Source organism: Salvelinus fontinalis, chromosome 12 (assembly GCF_029448725.1).
Source record: "Salvelinus fontinalis isolate EN_2023a chromosome 12, ASM2944872v1, whole genome shotgun sequence".
NCBI classification, from domain to species: Eukaryota; Metazoa; Chordata; class Actinopteri; order Salmoniformes; family Salmonidae; genus Salvelinus; species Salvelinus fontinalis.
This window is the reverse complement of record NC_074676.1, coordinates 12,271,142-12,289,296: the sequence shown is the minus strand read 5'-3', so window position 1 is coordinate 12,289,296 and position 18,155 is coordinate 12,271,142. Positions and strand designations below refer to the sequence as shown.

Here is an 18,155-nt window from a genome sequence, read left to right as displayed (position 1 = left end):
TCCTTCTCATAACAGTTTGCATGTCTTTGAAAATGTCCCCCTATCATTATGGCTGTTTATTAGGCTACAATCAGTAACACAACCCTGCCCGTCTTCATTATACAGTAGATTGTATGCAAAACACCTTCCAGGTTCTGTGCTCCATTTTTTTAAAACCCGCCCAAAGCTACAATATTTTCATATTGCAATATTGATCCCTTTTAAGTGACATTATTCTGGTTCCCTTTCTAATGGGGGAGAGATGGTTCCTCCAATGAGAGCAACAGTGAAACAGGGCGGGGTTTGAAACAATTTGCTCCAACTCCAAGGTGATTGTACAGAGAGAGATAAGAGATAAGCGGACCGGATGATGATGTTGACCCAGAAACGCAGAGCAGAGCGCACGCATCGCTCAATAACTTTGGACCTGGTTTAACAGTAGCATTTATTGTGGCACGTATCCGGGGCAATAAACCTGCCACGTGACTTTTCAAAACGTTTTTTTGTTTCATTTAGCCGTGAATGATAAATAGGATTTAGGAGTTCTTTGACATGGAATGGAATTTTTCTGTAATATGTTGACTGTCAGTTGCACATTTGAATGCGTTATTAATGTTACCGAAAGAGCTGCTCGCTCTGTGAATGTTTTCGATGTTGGAAATGTCATCGGAGGATAAGGGTATGGACGACTTCAGACGGGTCGCATTCCGGAGGAAGTCCCGAACTTTAGACAAGTCGGACATGGAGCCCAAGAAATGGAGCCCAGCGATTTCAGGTGAGTGACTACCGAACCGGTGGCAGCGCGTAGGTGGTGTAAAGGCTGTGTCACGCAAGGGGACAAAAACTCAGGCATTAGGTTTGGGTGCAGACAGTGTGGATTGTAATATTTTGTGTAACATGTAATAATGTGTATATAACACTATAATATTGTCCTGATACTGTGGTGAGGTCTCCTATAATGGCTATTCCATGGTGATCACTTTTTACTGTTGTGCATGTGCACATAGCAACTAAAATAGATTGTGTTGCCTGGCTTCACAGTCCTGACTACTGTAACAATCATATCGTGTTAGTTGTATTTAGGGACAGATCGAAATTTACTGGGGGGGGAGGGGTTGTTCAAAATAGGGGAGGGTTGTCATTCTTTTTTTTTTCTCTCAGCGGGGAGGGTTTTGGGGTTTTTAAGCGGCATAGGGGAGGGTACTGTGTTTTTCCCTGCTAGTTTTCCCTATGGCTTGACTTAATGGCTTGACTTACTTTTGATATTACCCTAATAAAGTTTAGAAACGTTTATGAAGGTTTGGTGTGGCTATTACTAAGCTTTAGCTGCTGCTGGCCTATGATATGAAGGCAGTGTGCACCGGCGCGCCAACTGACTCCGACAGTTGAACTTGAAGTGAGGAAGACTGTTTCAGGTCTACCAGAATTACTCCTATAATCTAACAATATCATGCTTATCGTTCTACAAAGTATTTGGATAGAACATGTATGACATCTTCTGTACGTCTATATCTGTACAGTAGACGCAGTAGCCATCTGACAGAAAGAAGTTAAAGTCAGTGTCATGCCACCTGCATATCTCTATCTCTCTGGAGTCTATGTTTCTCTTCCTTTATAAACCACTGTTCCCTGGGCGCCGATGACGTGGATGTTGATTAAGGCAGCCCCTCGTACCTCTCTGATTCAGAGGGGTTAAATGCGGAAGACACATTTCAGTTGAACATCTAACTAGGTATCCTTTTTCCCCTATTGATTTTGGAGTTGAAAACACAAACCATGATATTGAAGTGCCAGAAGTTGCTATGCTTTGTGTATTGGTTGTGTGGTGCATTGGCACAGAAACCTGTTGGTAGGAAAATTCATTGCATATATTTAATATAATTATAAATATGGCATCAAAATGTTGAAAATCTGATTTCCTCCTCGCTGATCATTGTCTGCAGCCAGCTTTGATCGTAGTGTAATGAAACAGGGACGGAGAGTGAGCTCGTCTGTGGTGGTCGGCGAAGCCTAAACATTCTAGCCCGTAGTCCTGTGTGACATCGACTGTGCCACAAAAGCAGGCTGAAGTGGCAAAGTGAATATCCATGTTTCTAAACAGGGTCGCTACAGGTATTGTTTTTTTGTGGTCGTAAACATTATTTTGAGTTAATTCTATGAGGGGAGAGGGTGTTACATTTCTTTTACTATAGAAGGGGAGGGACATGTGAAAATATGTTTGACTTTGGGGGGGGGTCGCATTCTTTTGTTATGACACCTTGAGTTGGACCAGCCCCGCCCCCGCCAGTACATTCTGATCTGTCTCTTACTGCTTCACATACCTTTTTTTGTCATTGGGTGAACATGATCTATTGAGCCATTGTGTATGTAATGGCCAACACACCTATAGTATGTGTTTACATAGGGAAGATTGCATTGCACTAGACTGCCGAACAGTCAGGTAGGAAGTGGAAGGTTGCAGACAAGCCCTAACCTGTTATGTAATTACCTCAATGCCTCAAGGGACAGAATATTTGTCTGCTTCAGTACAGAACAACATGCCCACTTTTCACTTGATATGTCAATTCATAGCACACATACAAAGTTGGTTGCCTATCTAATACCCTGTTCCCTAATACCCTCTTCCACTTCTTTCTGCCTCGATCTCTCCCCCTATTCCTCCTTTTCAACCGTTGACTAATGGTCCTTCTTTCTGTTACTGGGAGTCCTGGTCAGGGCAGGTGGAGCTGGGGTCTTACAGCTGGGACTGAGGGGTTCTGGGCTTTGCCTTGAACTGAGGGAATAGAAAGGAATCCCCCAGTGACTGACTGTGAGGAACCATGTTGTAAACACACAATACAGTGTTGTGCCTGGGCATTCTACAGAGAGAGAGAGAGAGGTGGAACACTAACATGGCCCAGTCTTATCTCTTCCAGCCTGGGGAGATTAACTGTGGTTTTGCAAATGACATTGAGCACAGCAAATATTTTATTAAAAGCAGAGGCAACTGTAGCCTTCCTACGTGCTGATTAAGGAAAACGTTGCCTTTGGGCAATGTCACATCCAGGATAGAGTGGTGAGGTGACTGTTTAAGACTGTGTCTGTACTAACAGAAATAGCCAAATCAGATGTCACTTAATTAAACCAAGTGGGGTGAGCCAGCAGACGCTATAAGAGGTGAGGTAATACTGTAGGGTTCATGAGTCATCCTCAAGTGGCTTCTCCTCTGGACCACAGTCACCTGCTGCTCTATAGGTTCACTCATGTGACTATCTTGGACCAAATGCAGACCAACAGGATGAAACATTGACTATACATCTGGGAGAGTCACATTTTCTTTTCATTTTACCTGGCATCTATATCAGTACTGTATATTACTGTATATTACACCTACTGTATATCACCTTACCTATTTAGATATCTGTACATCAGTGATTTCCCCCTGTATTCTCAAATGGAACGACTGCCCAAACATTAGGCTTATCTCATCATGTTAACTCAGTACAGTACAAATACACTATATATATATACAAAAGTATGTGGACACCCCTTCAAATTTGTGGATTTGGCTATTTCCGCCACACCTGTTGCTGACAGGTGTATAGAATCGAGCACACAGACATGCAATCTCCATAAACAAACATTGGCAGTACAATGGTCTTACTGAAGAGCTCAGCAACTTTCAACCTGGCACCGTCATAGCATGCCACCTTTCCAACTAGTCAGTTCATCAAATTTCTGCTAGAGCTGCCCCAGTCAACTGTAAGTGCTGTTATTGTGGTGTGGAAACGTCTAGAAGCAACAACGGCTCAGCTGCGAAGTAGTAGGCCACACAAGCTGACAGAACGGGACCGCCGAGTGTTGAAGCACGTAAAACTTATTTGTCCTGGGTTGCAAGACCCACTACCGAGTTCCAAACTGCCTCAGGAAGCAACGTCAGCACAATAAATGTTCGTTGAGAGCTTCATGAAATGGGTTTCCATGAACGAGCAGCCGCACACAAGCCTAAGATCACCATGCACAATGCCAAGCGTTGGCTGGAGTGGTGTAAAGCTAGCCGCCATTGGACTCTGGAGCAGTGGAAACGTGTTCTCTGGAGGGATGAATCACGCTTCACAATCTGGCAGTCCGACGGATGAATCTGGGTTTAGCGGATGCCAGGAGAACACTACCTGCCCGAATGCATAGTGCCAACTGTAAAGTTTGGTGGAGGAATAATGGTCTGGGGCTGTTTTCATGGTTTGGGCTCCTTAGTTCCAGTGAAGGTAAATCTTAACGCTACAGCATACAATTACATTTTAGACAATTCTGTGCTTCCAACTTTGTGGCCACAGTTTGGGGAAGGCCCTTTCCTGTTTCAGCATGACAATGCCCCCGTGCACAAAGCGAGGTCCATAAAGAAATGGATTGTCGAGATCGGTGTGGAAGAACTTGACTGGCCTGCACAGAGCCCTGACCTCAACCCCATCGTACACATTTGGGATTAATTGAAACGCCAACTGCAAGCCAGGCCCAACATCAGTGGCCGACCTCACTAATGCTCTTGAGGCTGAATGGAATGGAAGTCAATGCAGCAATGTTCCAACATCTAGTGGAAAGCTTTCCCAGAAGAGTGGAGGCTGTTATAGCAGCAAAGGAGGGACCAACTCCATAATAATTCCCATGACTTTGGAATGAGATGTTCAACGAGCAGGTGTTCACATACCTTTGGACATGTATTGTAACCTTATTACTGATACGACTGACTAATTACGCTATCCCTGTCAAATCTGTCATGCAACTTTTCTAGAATCAAACCTGAACTTGAGCTGAACCACAGTTGTTTGTCTAAGGGTGGGGAAAGCATTTGAATTGACTATACTTCATAATTACACTTCCTTAAATAGAAATTCCTTCCACTTGACATGATTGTTGCTCAGCGATTGTGCATTTTGATTATTGCCTGAATATCTGGCTGCAGATGCATAGGTTGAGTTTCTCATACTGAGCAAGAGAAGATTTTTGTTAGGAGAAGGAGCAGTGGAGCCTCTTTAAATGTAACTAAGGCCCACTGTTTCCCTTTTCAGTCGTGAATTTTCTGGGTGCTCGTTAGCTCCACAAGAGACCACGACTCACTAGGGCAGAATCGAAGGATGATTTTCGCTGCATTTGATTTATTTTGTCCTCCTTGTAGAAGAAGGTTCTGGAACGTCATTAAATGTAATCTTCAGATTGTATAGACCAGTGTTTCCCAAACCTCTCCTCGAGTAGAGGTAGGCCGGGTCTGAAAGTTTTGCCTGGTGGCCTGGTGTTAGTATGAGCCTTCCTCTGAGGCCATAACAAAGGATCTGTTTATGTTCTCTCTCACCCTGGGAAGGAGCAGGGCACCCTGGGAGAGCATAGCGGGGCTGGATGAATCAGTGGCTCTGTGTTGTGTTGTTATTGTGGTGGTTGTTGTACTGAGCTGAGCCCTCTGTCTCTCTCACTGACTAACTGGCTTTAATTCACTCTCAACCCCTTGTGTTGTGCAACTCACGCAGTTCATTATAAGTATGAGAGCTTTATTAGTCTGTTCAATTTTGCATGTAATAAACATGGTTTATTACCACCTCGTGAATTGTAAGCCATGAATTACAGTGACAGCATTCCTGCAGCTGCATCTCTCTCATAATGGACTAATGTATGAAGGGTGTTGTGTCAGAATGAGAAACCAGTCTTTAAGTTTCCCACAGAGGCCCTACTGAACAGGCTACATAATAGGCTCCTCTGACATCATTTTTGGGTGCAGAAAGACCCCCATCGCCAAGATTTATATAGTTATTACATAACAAGATATTATCATATGCTTTCAATGTTGTATTAAATTGTGGTTTTACATTTTTAATGTATTATTATTTTTAGGGGTTAGATCAGCTTTAATATTGCAGATAGATTGTAGCTTCAATCAATGTAATTGTCTGCATAATTTCAAATCCCCCCCCCAAAATATTTTTTGTAAATATATACAGTACCAGTCAAATGTTTGGACACACCAACTCATTCAAGGGTTTTTCTTTATTTTTACTATTTTTTTTACATTGTAGAATAATACTGAAGACATCAACATTATGAAATAACACATATGGAATCATGTAGTAACCAAACAAGTGTTAAACAAATCAAAATATAGTTTATATTTGAGATTCTTCAAAGTAGCAACCCTTTACCTTGATGACAGCTTTGCACACTCTTGGCATTCTCTCAACCAGCTTTAATTCTTTCATATTTAATAAATTCTGCCCCCCCAAATTCATATTTAATAATATTATTGTTGAAACTGATTTCAACAGCTAACATTTCGATGGCCATAATAAATAGATATGCCGATAGTGAATAACCTTGTTTTACTCCTTTTGACAGTTTAAAACGTTCTGAGAAGTAGTCATTATTTACTATTTTACACCTAGGGTTACTATACATAACTTTAACCCATTTCATAAGAGATTCTCCTAAATTGAAATATTCCAGGCATTTATATATAAATTCAGTCGTACTTTATCAAAGTTAGCTACGAATACCAGGCCTGGTTTCACAGATTTTTCATATGGAATGGATCTTTATATTTACCACTTGGATCCTGTTTCTGTAATGATGAAATCAGACCTTCTTATTGAGTGTCTTATAATCTACAATTTATATAGGAGTGGTTAAAACATGCTAATAATGGTCCTCTGACTATATCAGAAAAGGTTTTGTATACCTCCACTGGTATGTCATCCAGCCCTGGAAATCTTCCCGGACATAAAGGCTTTAATTGCATCAAGAAGTTCCTCCTCTGTAATTTGGAATTCACATGAGTCTTTCTGTACAGATGTTAATTTTACATTATTGATAGAAAAAAAATCCATACAATTAACTTCGGTAAGTGGAGATGAAGGAGACTGAAATGAAAACATATGATTAAAGTACTTTACTTCCTCTTTCAAAATATTGTTTGGTGAATCATGGTTGACTTTCATTTAAAAAAAAAAATGGTTTCTATGTTGAATTTTTGAAATAATATTTTATACTTGATCTTTCTTGAGTAAGTTCCTCCATTTCTTTTAGTTTTTCCTCTAACTTATTCTGAGCCTCTATGGTACAGTTTTTTATTGCTATCTATCTGTACTGTTAGTCCTTCCATTTTGACCTAAATTGCTTTTGTTTTAGAGATAAGTACTGAATTTCATGAACTCTAACGGCACATTTAAACGTGTCCCATACAATACGCTTGCAATGTTGCTTTGATTATTGCTTGAACAATAATACCTAGGTATTTGGTTGGATGACAAGTTGTCCTGTAAAGTTCATGTGGATAATCTTGTGACAAAGCTTAAATTGAAATTGGGTTTTTATTTTCGTAATAAGGCTTGCTTTCCGCTTATGTCTAGAAATGAGCTTGTTCAGGCCACCTTTCTCTCTGTAATTGATTATGGTGACTTGTTGTATATGCATGCAACCTCCTCCGTCTTATAGAGACTGTACTCTGTTAATCATGTATCCTTGCGCTTTATTACAAATGCCAAGTCACTCACCCACCATTGCACATTGTACCAAATGGTGGGTTGGACCTCACTTTATATGCGCAGAAAGATACATTTGAATGTGTTCATTTACAAAGCCATTTTTGGTAAACTCGCTCTTTAACTTTGTAGTCTGATCTCCTTCACCACCAGCAGTTACCATACCCTGTCTGCTAGGTGGTTGCTACTTAAAGTCCCCGGGACATTCACAGTATTAGGCCAGACTGCCTTCTCTCTTGTGCACCAGACGCATGGAATAGTCTACAATCCATGCTTCATCTAGATATGTTAGTGCCACTGAATGAATTTAAAATATTAATGGGAGACTCTGTTACGGAGTGTAAATTCTTTTTTTAGGCTGGATCATGTTGTTGTATTGTATGTTTTAATTCTGTAATGTATTGATTGTTGCTGCCTTCTTGGCCAGGCCTCCCTTGAAAAAGATACTCTGGGTCTCAATGGGCTTTTCCTGGTTAAATTAATGTTAAATAAAAAAACGTTTAAAAAACGAATGTACACTCTCTGTGATCTCTGTGCTTTCTGTTTTGGTGTTATCTCTCTGCACTCCTGCTTTTGTATGAGCATGTGACTGTATATTAACCCCTGATAGCCCACATCATGAGCTTTGAGTCAAAGCCAGGCTACATTGATTTTCATCGCTTTCTTCGTCAGGCCTTGCAGGTTTGTTCAAAATATTCACCCAAAGGTCAAATGTTTTTACCCTCCACAAAGTCAATTAAAGTTTTATGGGAGTGTTCTCTTATTAATAATATGCAGAAAAGTACCTCATACCAACTGTAAAATATGGTGGATCTTTGATGCTATGGGGCTATTTGCTTCCACTGCTCCTGGGCCCTTGTTAAAGGAAAACACGACTCAAAACTATCTTTTGATATTTTTTTCATTGGTCCACTGTTGATACAGTCCCAAAATATTTTGACTGTCAGCAGTCAAGTTTTCAGGATATTGGACTTTCAGTAAGCAAAGTGTCACTTGCCACTTCATCATGATGATGCAAAATGCATCATATGATGAAAAACAGCTTGTTTTGAACTATATATTTTTGAAACAGGAAAATATACACATTTACAGCACTTTTATGAGCATTTCAAACATAATCCATGAATTATATTCTTGTTACCAATCACAGGTGGGGTTTTTTTTGTTGACCAATCACAAGTGGGCGCTGCCCCTAACGCCCTAATGGGTGGGCGGCCGCTGGCGAAGATTAAATATATCTAGGATCTGGAAAGATTCTATATGGAGGAATGGTCTACGATCCTCCCAATGTGGTCTCCAATCCCATAAAACATTTTAGAAATTGGCTCATTGCTGTTATCTTCGCATGTAAATTATTTTTACCCCTATCTTTCTTTAGATTGTTTTAAATTACTTGTTAAACAAAATCTTTTTCTCTGGACAATTGTATTAGTATCAAATAATATACGTAATTATTTTTGCATTTAAATTTTTATTTTTTTATTTAACCTTTATTAGCCAGGAAGGGCTCATTGAGATTTGAAATCTCTTTTTAAAGAGCGTCCTGGCCAAGATAGGCAGCACCAAGTCATTACAAAAATTACAGACAGACAACATGAAAAACTACAAGTAATCTAGTAAAAACCATAGAATTCACAAGAGTATAACAAAATCAAAAACAGCAAATTAAAAACATTGACAGGTCAGGGAATCAGTCTCAAAATCCTTCATCAGTGATTTAAAAACACCAATCGGGACAAGTTCGTCCAGTATAAATATTTTTGTAAGGCGTTCCAAGCCGATGGCGCAGAGTACATAAAAGCCCTTTTACCAAATTCAATTCGGACATTTGGAACAGTTCGTCATGCGAACGAAGAGAGTACCCACCACATTTCTGAACAATAAAAATGCCCAAATGAAATGGTAGTAAACCCCAAATGGCTTTGTAAATAAAAGTATACCAGTGACTGAGCCTACGAGTGACTAGAGAAGGCCAGCCAACCCTGGTATATAAAGTGCAGTGGTGCGTAAGGGTTTTGCAGTTTAAAATAAATCTCAATGCTCCATGGTAAAGGGTGTCAATTGATCTCAAACACTGAGCGGAAGCATTCATTTATAAAATATCCCCATAGTCTAGTAAAGGCATAGATGTAGCTGGTACTTGCCTCCTTCTAGCTTCAAAAGAAAAGCAGAAAAGCCTTATTCCTAAAATAAAATCCCAACTTCAGCTTCAATTGTTTTGTAAGTTGTTGAATTTGCAATTTAAAAGATTTAAAATTCCAAGTTATTTATATGAGGTTACAGTCTCAATCTCATTGCCCTGACAGGCAGTAATAGGTGAAAGGTTCAGAGATCTATTTCTTGCTTTAGAAAACACCATTAGTTTAGTTTTGTCAGTATTGAGGATAAGCTTCAATTGACACAAGGTATGTTGAACAGTATAAAAAGCCGTTTGCAAGTTCTGGAAAGCGTTTGTGAGAGATGAGGCACAACAATAAATAACAGTATTGTAACGTCCTGACCAGAGTTCTTATGTGTTGTGCTTGTTTTAGTGTTGGTCAGGACGTGAGCTGGGTGGGCATTCTATGTTGTGTGTCTAGTTTGTCTGTTTCTGTGTTCAGCCTAATATGGTTCTCAATCAGAGGCAGCTGTCAATCGTTGTCCCTGATTGAGAATCATATATAGGTGGCTTGTTTTGTGTTGGGGATTTGTGGGTGGTTGTTTCCTGTGTCAGTGTCTGTGCCACACGGGACTGTGACGGTTAGTACGTTTGTTGTTTTGTGTTTTGTCTAGTTTTCTTGTCATTAAATCATGGAAACTTACCACGCTGTACATTGGTCCTCCGATCCTTCTCGCCTCTCCTCGTCCGAGGAGGAGGAAGAGCTAGACTGCCGTTACAAGTATCATCAGCATAAAAGTGAAGCTGTGCATTTTGCCAATTTTTGTCTAAATTATTTATTTAAATAGTGAATAAGAGGGGACCAAGTACAGTGCCCTGGAGCACACCATTACAGACAGACAATTTAACAGACATGAGCCCATGAAATTGAGTGCTCTGAGTTCTATCAGACAGATAGTTAACAAACCATGCAACTGCATGCTCTGAAAGACCTACACTCGACAATCTCTGCCACAGTATAGCATGATCAACTGTATCAAAAGCCTTAGAGAGATCAATAAAAAAGTGAGACACAGTGCTGTTTATTGACAAGGGCTTCAGTGATATCATTTAAAACCTTCATGGATAATGTTATTGTGCTATGCTTCTTCCCGGAGCCCGATTGGTACATTGATAAAATAAAGTTAGTATATACAGTTGAAGTCGGAAGTTTACATACACCTTAGCCAAATACATTTAAACTCAGTTTTTCACAATTCCTGTCATTTAATACTAGTAACAATTCCCTGTTTTAGGTCAGTTAGGATCACCACTTTATTTTAAGAATGTGAAATGTCAGAATAATAGTAGAGAGAATTATTTATTTCAGATTTTATTTCTTTCTTCACATTCCCATTGGGTCAGACATTTACATACACTCAATTAGTATTTGGTAGCATTGCCTTTAAATTGTTTAACTTAGGTCAAACGTTTCGGGTAGCCTTCCACAAGCTCCCACAATAAGTTTGGTGAATTTTGGCCCATTCCTCCTGACAGAGCTGGTGTAACTGAGTCAGGTTTGTAGGCCTCCTTGCTCGCACACTTTTTCAGTTCTGCCCACAAATGTTCTACAGGATTGAGGTCAGGGCTTTGTAATGGCCACTCCAATACCTTGACTTTGTTGTCCTTAAGCCATTTTGCCACAATTTTGGAAGTATGCTTGGGGTCATTGTCCATTTGGGAGACCCATTTGCGACCAAGCTTTAACTTCCTGACTGATGTCTTGAGATCTTACTTCAATATATCCACATAATTTTCCTTCTCATGATGCCATCTATTTTGTGAAGTGCACCAGTCCCTCCTGCAGCAAAGCACCCACACAACGTGTTGCTGCCACCCCTGTGTTTCACGGTTGGGATGGTGTTCTTCGGCTTGCAAGCCTCCCCCTTTTTCCTCCAAACAAAACGATGGTCATTATGGCCAAACAGTTCTATTTTTGTTTCATCAGATCAGAAGACATTTCTCCAAAAAGTACGATCTTTGTCCCCATGTGCAGTTGCAAACCGTAGTCTGGCTTTTTTATGGTGGTTTTGGAGCAGTGGCTTCTTCCTTGCTGAGCGGCCTTTCAGGTTATATCGATATAGGTCTTGTTTTACTGTGGATATAGATATTTTTGTACCTGTTTCCTCTAGCATCTTCACAAGGTCCTTTGCTGTTGTTCTGGGGTTGATTTTCACTTTTCGCACCAAAGTACGTTCATCTCTAGGAGACAGAATGCGTCTCCTTCCTGAGCGGTATGATGGCTGCGTGTTCCTATGGTGTTTATACTTGCATACTATTGTTTGTACAGATGAACGTGGTACCTTCAGGTGTTTGGAAATTGCTCCCAAGGATGAACCAGACTTGTGGAGGTCTACAATTTCTTTTCTGAGGTCTTGGCTGATTTCTTTTGATTTTCCCATGATGTCAAGCAAAGAGGCACTGAGTTTGAAGGTAGGCCTTGAAATACATGCACAGGTACACCTCCAATTGACTCAAATTATGTCAATTAGCCTTGTCCTAACCGACTTGTCAAAACTATAGTTTGTTAACAAGAAATCTGTGGAGTGGTTGAAAAACGAGTTTTAATGACTTCAACCTAAGTGTATGTAAACTTCTGACTTGAACTGTAAAAACTATTTTAGCTGTTCACTCACAAGGGTTTCAAGTATTTTCACCAGGTGTGACAGCTTTGAGATTGGCCTATAATTATTTCAAATAGTTGGATCTCCCCTTTTAAAAGTGGTAGGACAAATGCTGATTTCCAGATCTTTGGAATTTCATTACATTTCAGGGTTAGATTGAACAGATATGTAAGTGGTTCAGCTATGAAATCAGCTGGCAGATTTAAAAAGCAGGGATCCAAAAGATCAGGGACTGCAGGCTTACTCTGATCTAAGGATTTCTTTTATGTACCTCCTGTGCTGAGATTATTCTAACTCTCGGAATGTAACAGTGCATTTCTATGGAAGATACAGGTATGTGTTGCTTAGTTTCAAGTGGGTCTCAGACTGTGTGTGTGTGCGTGTGCGTGTGCGTGCGTGTGTGTGTGTGTGTGTCTGTGTGTGTGTGTGGTCGAGGAGAGCTTTGATTGGTATGCCGAGACACGCCCTCCTTCTATTTGTGAATAATCACAGTGAGGTGGGTGTGGAACGGGTCTTACAGAACAGGAAATGGGTAATATATCTCTGTCCACATTCCTCAGAGGGCTTTAGTCCACACACACACACACACACACACACACACACACACACACACACACACACACACACACACACACACACACACACACACACACACACACACACACACACACACACACACACACACACACACACACACACACACACACACACAGACCTGGAGCGACAGCCTTGCTTTAACCTTTGAATATTAACAATTCCAGTTCCCAACAACTCCACTAGATGGCACTGAAAGCTCACAAAAGGTCTGTGATGAAATGCATTTGTGGGGAGTCTGCAACCACCGTTGTTTCATGGCCAATTTCATGGCCAATTTTCTGGAGTGGCACTGTAATAAGGCAAATTATATAATACAATTGAATATATTTTGTTTACCCCTGTTTGTTCTAAGAGTAGATGTGGAAAAGGAAACGTTCCTATGGTTTCCCTTATTTTCCCACGACATTATCTTGACATTTACATGTGACATTTTAGTCACATAGAAGACGCTCTTATCCAGAGCGACTTACAGTAGTGCGTGCACACATTTTCTGTCATTACATTATATCCACTCATCTGACTTCCTCCTATCTGGCCAATGACTTGTTTTCTACAGATAATGTGAAGTGGGCAGTGCAGCCTCAGAGTTGTTTTCCTTTATCCAGGATGTGAATGGTCAATTTGATATAATGGGTTTTTGTCTCACATTATCAGACGTATTTGCCTGTAAGTGTTTTTCTCCAGCCTAGTGGGTAATACGGTTAGGGGTGGGAAAAGTAAGAGTCAAGGCCACTCACTCTTTTGTTATGGTACAGTTATTTTCCCAGCTGTAAGGGAGTGCACCACCACACACACTGCCGTCCTCATTCTGGGAAGACGGGGCATTCCTTTCTCAGGCCTATGGGGAAAACAATGAGGAGGTGGAGGGAAAGAGCTAATTTTAGTGTGTTTGTACAGAAACGTGTGTATGAGCTTGTCTGGAGGGAAGGGAAAGGGTCCGATGACACACTTCCTGCAGTATTCCCCCCACCTGCCCAAAGAGCTCTCTGTCTGTTTCAGTCCTCACACCCACGTGAACATTCAAGGCCACGGTGTTTTCCAACTCAATGGGGTTATTTCTTTCAACCAGAAAGCTTCCAGACCCCTCATACAATTAGCCGTCAAATCCACTAAGTTGAGGTAAGGGAAATCTCTGATACTAGAGACTGTTTTTTATTTCCGTGCAACGGCCGGTGCTTCCAGATTTTAGTGTGTCGTTTCACACATGGCTGACTGCGTGCTGCCAGACTCTCCAGTCCAGTCCACAGTGGACCTAAAGAAACTTAAAGGGAAACGGAGACCACCCCATCCTTCCTGTATAGGCCTACTACTGCTGTCCCCCCAGCTCTCTCTCCAGCTCACCCCAGCACAGAGAGCTCCTTAGGCCCATCCATTGTTCAGCTGGTGGAGAGAGGAGGAGGAGGGGGAAAGCGAGGGAGGAAGGTGTATTTCAGGCCACCGTTCATGTGCAGGAAGTGTGGCCTCAGGCCCACTGTCAGATGTACTTTTCCTGCCTCTCTGGTTCTTTGGCTCTGTATGCCTCATTCTCTCTTTCTCTGACTGCCTGTACGCCCACCGAACTGTACCAGTGGTCAGCCCTACCGACCGGACAGGGAGACAGGATGGACTGCCTGGCCAGCGGCTACCGCAGGTCCCAATCGCTGCGCCGCCGCGTCTCCTCGGGTAGGTGACCGTTAGGAGAGGACCTGGTAGTTAAAGGAGTAGAACACACCATGCTGTGACACAGTGACACTCACCAAAAGATACAGGGGACCACCAAGGCCATGCAATGACCTTAGTCTAGAACCTTCGGAGGATGAAATTGAATGATTTTGAATAGTGTTCTCTAAAGATAAGGCGTTGACTTTGGATGTTGAAAATGAATCGACGTCGCAAGTATTGGTTTTGGAGACGGAAAGGTAAAGCTGTTTCTGTTGTTAAGATGTGAAGAATTTGTCTGTGTTACTGTAGGATTGGCGTCAATGGTTGCAGTTAGGCAAATGACCACAGTGAGAGAGGGATGTAGCCTTCTTTGTGTATCTGTTTAAGCTGGCTCCATACTGTAGTATAGACTATATAGAATCAGACAGAGTACAGGTATGACATATTTCAATAAGTGAAAGCGTGTGAGAGAACAAGGGAAGGTGTGCAAATTGTGAATTGAATGTAACAATTTCAACCCTCTTGATGATCCAGTCTAAACCTCTGTCTCAAGCCCTCTAGTGTCTCTCCTAAGCCTGGGATCCACACAAACCCTGCCACCCACACAGCCGTCTTAGGTGCATGCCAACCCCTCTCCTCCAGCCCCAATGCCCTCTATCCTGCCCCCCATTAACTGAGACGACATGCAGCTAATCTGTATTCTCTACCAGTGAGAGCTCCATTTTCTGAATGTTATCTCTGGCTGTGCTCCCAGACGTCAGCTGCTCGGTTTATATTACAGCTCAATGACCATATGTTTTTTAAAAGTGACATATTGTGTCCCATAAACAGGAGCAAATCATAAGGTCCTGAGAGACGGAGAAAGTGGTTGGGAGATGTATACTGCCTCCAGTGTACTATACATCTAGCTCTGTGTGATTTCATCTCATAAATGAAGGGATATGTGTATGATTATTTATGCAACTAACAAGTATTTCATCCAATATTACATTACTTTTATATATATGCTGCAATAGACAACAGCTATAAGACCAATGAGCTGAGCAATATTCTGATTTATATTTATTCAGTCTCATGGTTGGGATACATGGCATTGTTGTCAAGGACCAGGACTGGTGTTGTAGACAGTGAGTGCACTTATAGTTACCAGCCTGGGAAAAAAGTATGTTTTGTTCTCTGAGTCCTGGGAACCGTCCCTTCTCTCAAGTCCCTGTAACAACCATTCTGTCCTTTTGGCAAAATCCCCGATGGCCCATTACCCAATTGTGTGTGTGTGTGTGTGTGTGTGTGTGTGTGTGTGTGTGTGTGTGTGTGTGTGTGTGTGTGTGTGTGTGTGTGTGTGTGTGTGTGTGTGTGTGTGTGTGTGTGTGTGTGTGTTATGGAGAGGAGGGATAACTCTCCCTCTGTTCATAGTAGAAGAGAGGAAAGTGCGAAGCATGCTTTCTTTCTGTGGGCCAGCAGGAAGGAAAAGGCTGGGAGCAGCAGGACTTGCTCCTTTCACCACACTCATTGTTACAATGTGGGGAGGGTCACATGAGAGAGGACGGGAAACACTAAACACAGCCTAGATATATGGTTACTAGGATGAGCTATAGGAGGACGGTCTCATTATAATGGGTGGAAATTAATAAATGGAACGGAATTAAACGTGGTTAAATAACAAAATAAAAAGTGGTTTCCATATGTTTCATGTGTTTGATACCGTTCCATTTATTCCATTCCAGCCATTAAAATGAGCACGTCCTCCTTTATCTCCTCCCACCAGCCTCCACTGCTAGGCAGATCCTATCTGAAGCTTTGTTGTGTGCACTCGTGTTGTTTTGAGCCTCTAGATCCAAAAATTCAGCTTGTCTACCTGTAGCAGAACAAGTCTAGTGAGATACTGTAGCGTTACCAATAAAGGTCAATGTTTAGCATTGCAATAGTCTCTCTGAGAGCGGTTGTTATTGTGTCTCTGTTGTTCCTGGTATGTCTCTCTTTCTCTCTCTCTCTCTCTTTCTCTCTCTCTCTCTCTCTCGCTCTCTCTTTCTCTCTCTCTCGCTCTCTCTCTCTCTCTCTCCATTGATCCGCAGCATTCCTCCCAGTGTGCCTGAGCACTGACATCATCCTTCGATCACATTACTGAGCACACTGACAGGAGTTGCATGCTCTCACAAACACTACATTATGGAAATGCACATATTTTTTCAAACACACACCTGCCGGTGTGGGATTAGTGTGTTTCACTGCTGTTTGTGTGGTTTGTGTGTGTGTGGAGTGTTGTCCGTCAGATGGTGTGAAACTGTGAGAAGAGGGAAGGTTGTCATCGCCCTGCAGCAAGGTTTGATTTATTGATTGTGATGTGGTCTCATGAAAGAGTTGAAAGAGGAGTAAGGTTATATGTTTTCTGCATAGAACAGCGTTGCAATCAATACTCAGGTCAGCCACTAGGGGGTGGGAGTTTGACAACACCTGAACATCTATTTACTCTTAAGGGGTCTACACAGAATACAGCAAACGGAGCCGACGGAGCGTAGCGCAGTGTCACAATGTCTTTTTCCGTCATGCTGCTTTGTTGACAACTGCAACCAACTCGCGCCCCAGGTATTCAGCCAGTCAATCCAAGCGTCTACAGTGGTTTCAAATGCTCTCAGATACTTTAATTGTTTAATCAATTGTGTTTTGGAGATGAGTGCTGTTGTCTAGCAGATTATTATCTTGCCGTTCTTTTGTGGCTTGCTCTTCTCTGTTCTGTGTCACTGGATTGATTTTGACAGGGCTAAGTTCTGCCTGCAGAGCAGATTTGGGGCGAGTCGTTCACAGCAGGTCATGCCAACCGGACTATGTGAGATTAGAAGAGCCAATCAATGTGGTCTGGTGCTGTGACATGTGACAGATGCCATTCATGTCATGCCCTAGTGACAGATGTGCCCTTCTGTCCATTATGGGGGCAGCAACCATCAGCCATGCAGGCCACGCTGTGTCTGGATGTGTGGGTGTGTGCGTGTTCAACTAAGCGCATATGTGTGTGTGCTGCACATACTGTGTGTGTGTGTGTGTGTGTGTGTGTGTGTGTGTGTGTGTGTGTGTGTGTGTGTGTGTGTGTGTGTGTGTGCATATGTCTGTATTCTGCAATATTTCCTACTGTGAACTTCATCAAGTGGGAGGCAGAGGAAGAGAGAGAGATTACAGGAGAGACCGCCAAGCTGAGATGAGAGAGTGGGAAGGGTGTGTGTACAGTAAGTGATGTGTGTTTAATTAATGGTGTGCGTGTGTGTGTGTGTGTGTGTCGCATAACCTCCACTCTTAGAGATGTGGTGGGTAGTGGCTCTGAGAGTGTGCTACACAGCTGGAGGAGAGCCCAGGGGCTGGGACGAGGCTGGGTCAGACGGGAGGGAGGGGGGGGGGGGGGGGGGCGGCATCCGCCATATATCAAAGCCCCAGAGGTTTTTGGTCACGAATGATAAGTAACCACATGGGGACTTTTCAGTGACGTTCTCGTTGACTGTACTATTCTATAAGCAGTGTTCTCCTTATGCCAGCAGTATAAGGGAAGATGACTGCAAGGGTTCTGTAGTCACAGAGCAGGAATTGAAATGACCTATTTCATTTACTGAATCTGCGTGTGTGTGTTTCGGAGATACAATGATGATCTAGCCTAGTCTGAGGGCAGTCGGAAAACGACTGGCGAGGCTGCAT

The 18,155-nt window shown here is 42.1% G+C and overlaps 1 protein-coding gene across 2 annotated transcripts in view; it reads left to right on the top strand.

Moving 5' to 3' along the window:
* Nucleotides 1-332: 332 nt before the first annotated feature.
* The window catches only part of fgd4a (FYVE, RhoGEF and PH domain containing 4a), a 96,066-nt gene continuing 78,243 nt past the window's right edge, over nucleotides 333-18,155 (top strand). Inside the window, exon 1 of one of the 2 annotated variants that reach the window (XM_055939745.1) lies at nucleotides 333-754. In XM_055939745.1, the coding sequence (XP_055795720.1) occupies nucleotides 622-754 (133 nt within the window). In that variant the 5' untranslated portion in view covers nucleotides 333-621. Of the gene's footprint in view, nucleotides 755-14,364; nucleotides 14,735-18,155 lie in introns of those variants that run through there. The other variant, XM_055939747.1, reaches the window with a different exon arrangement.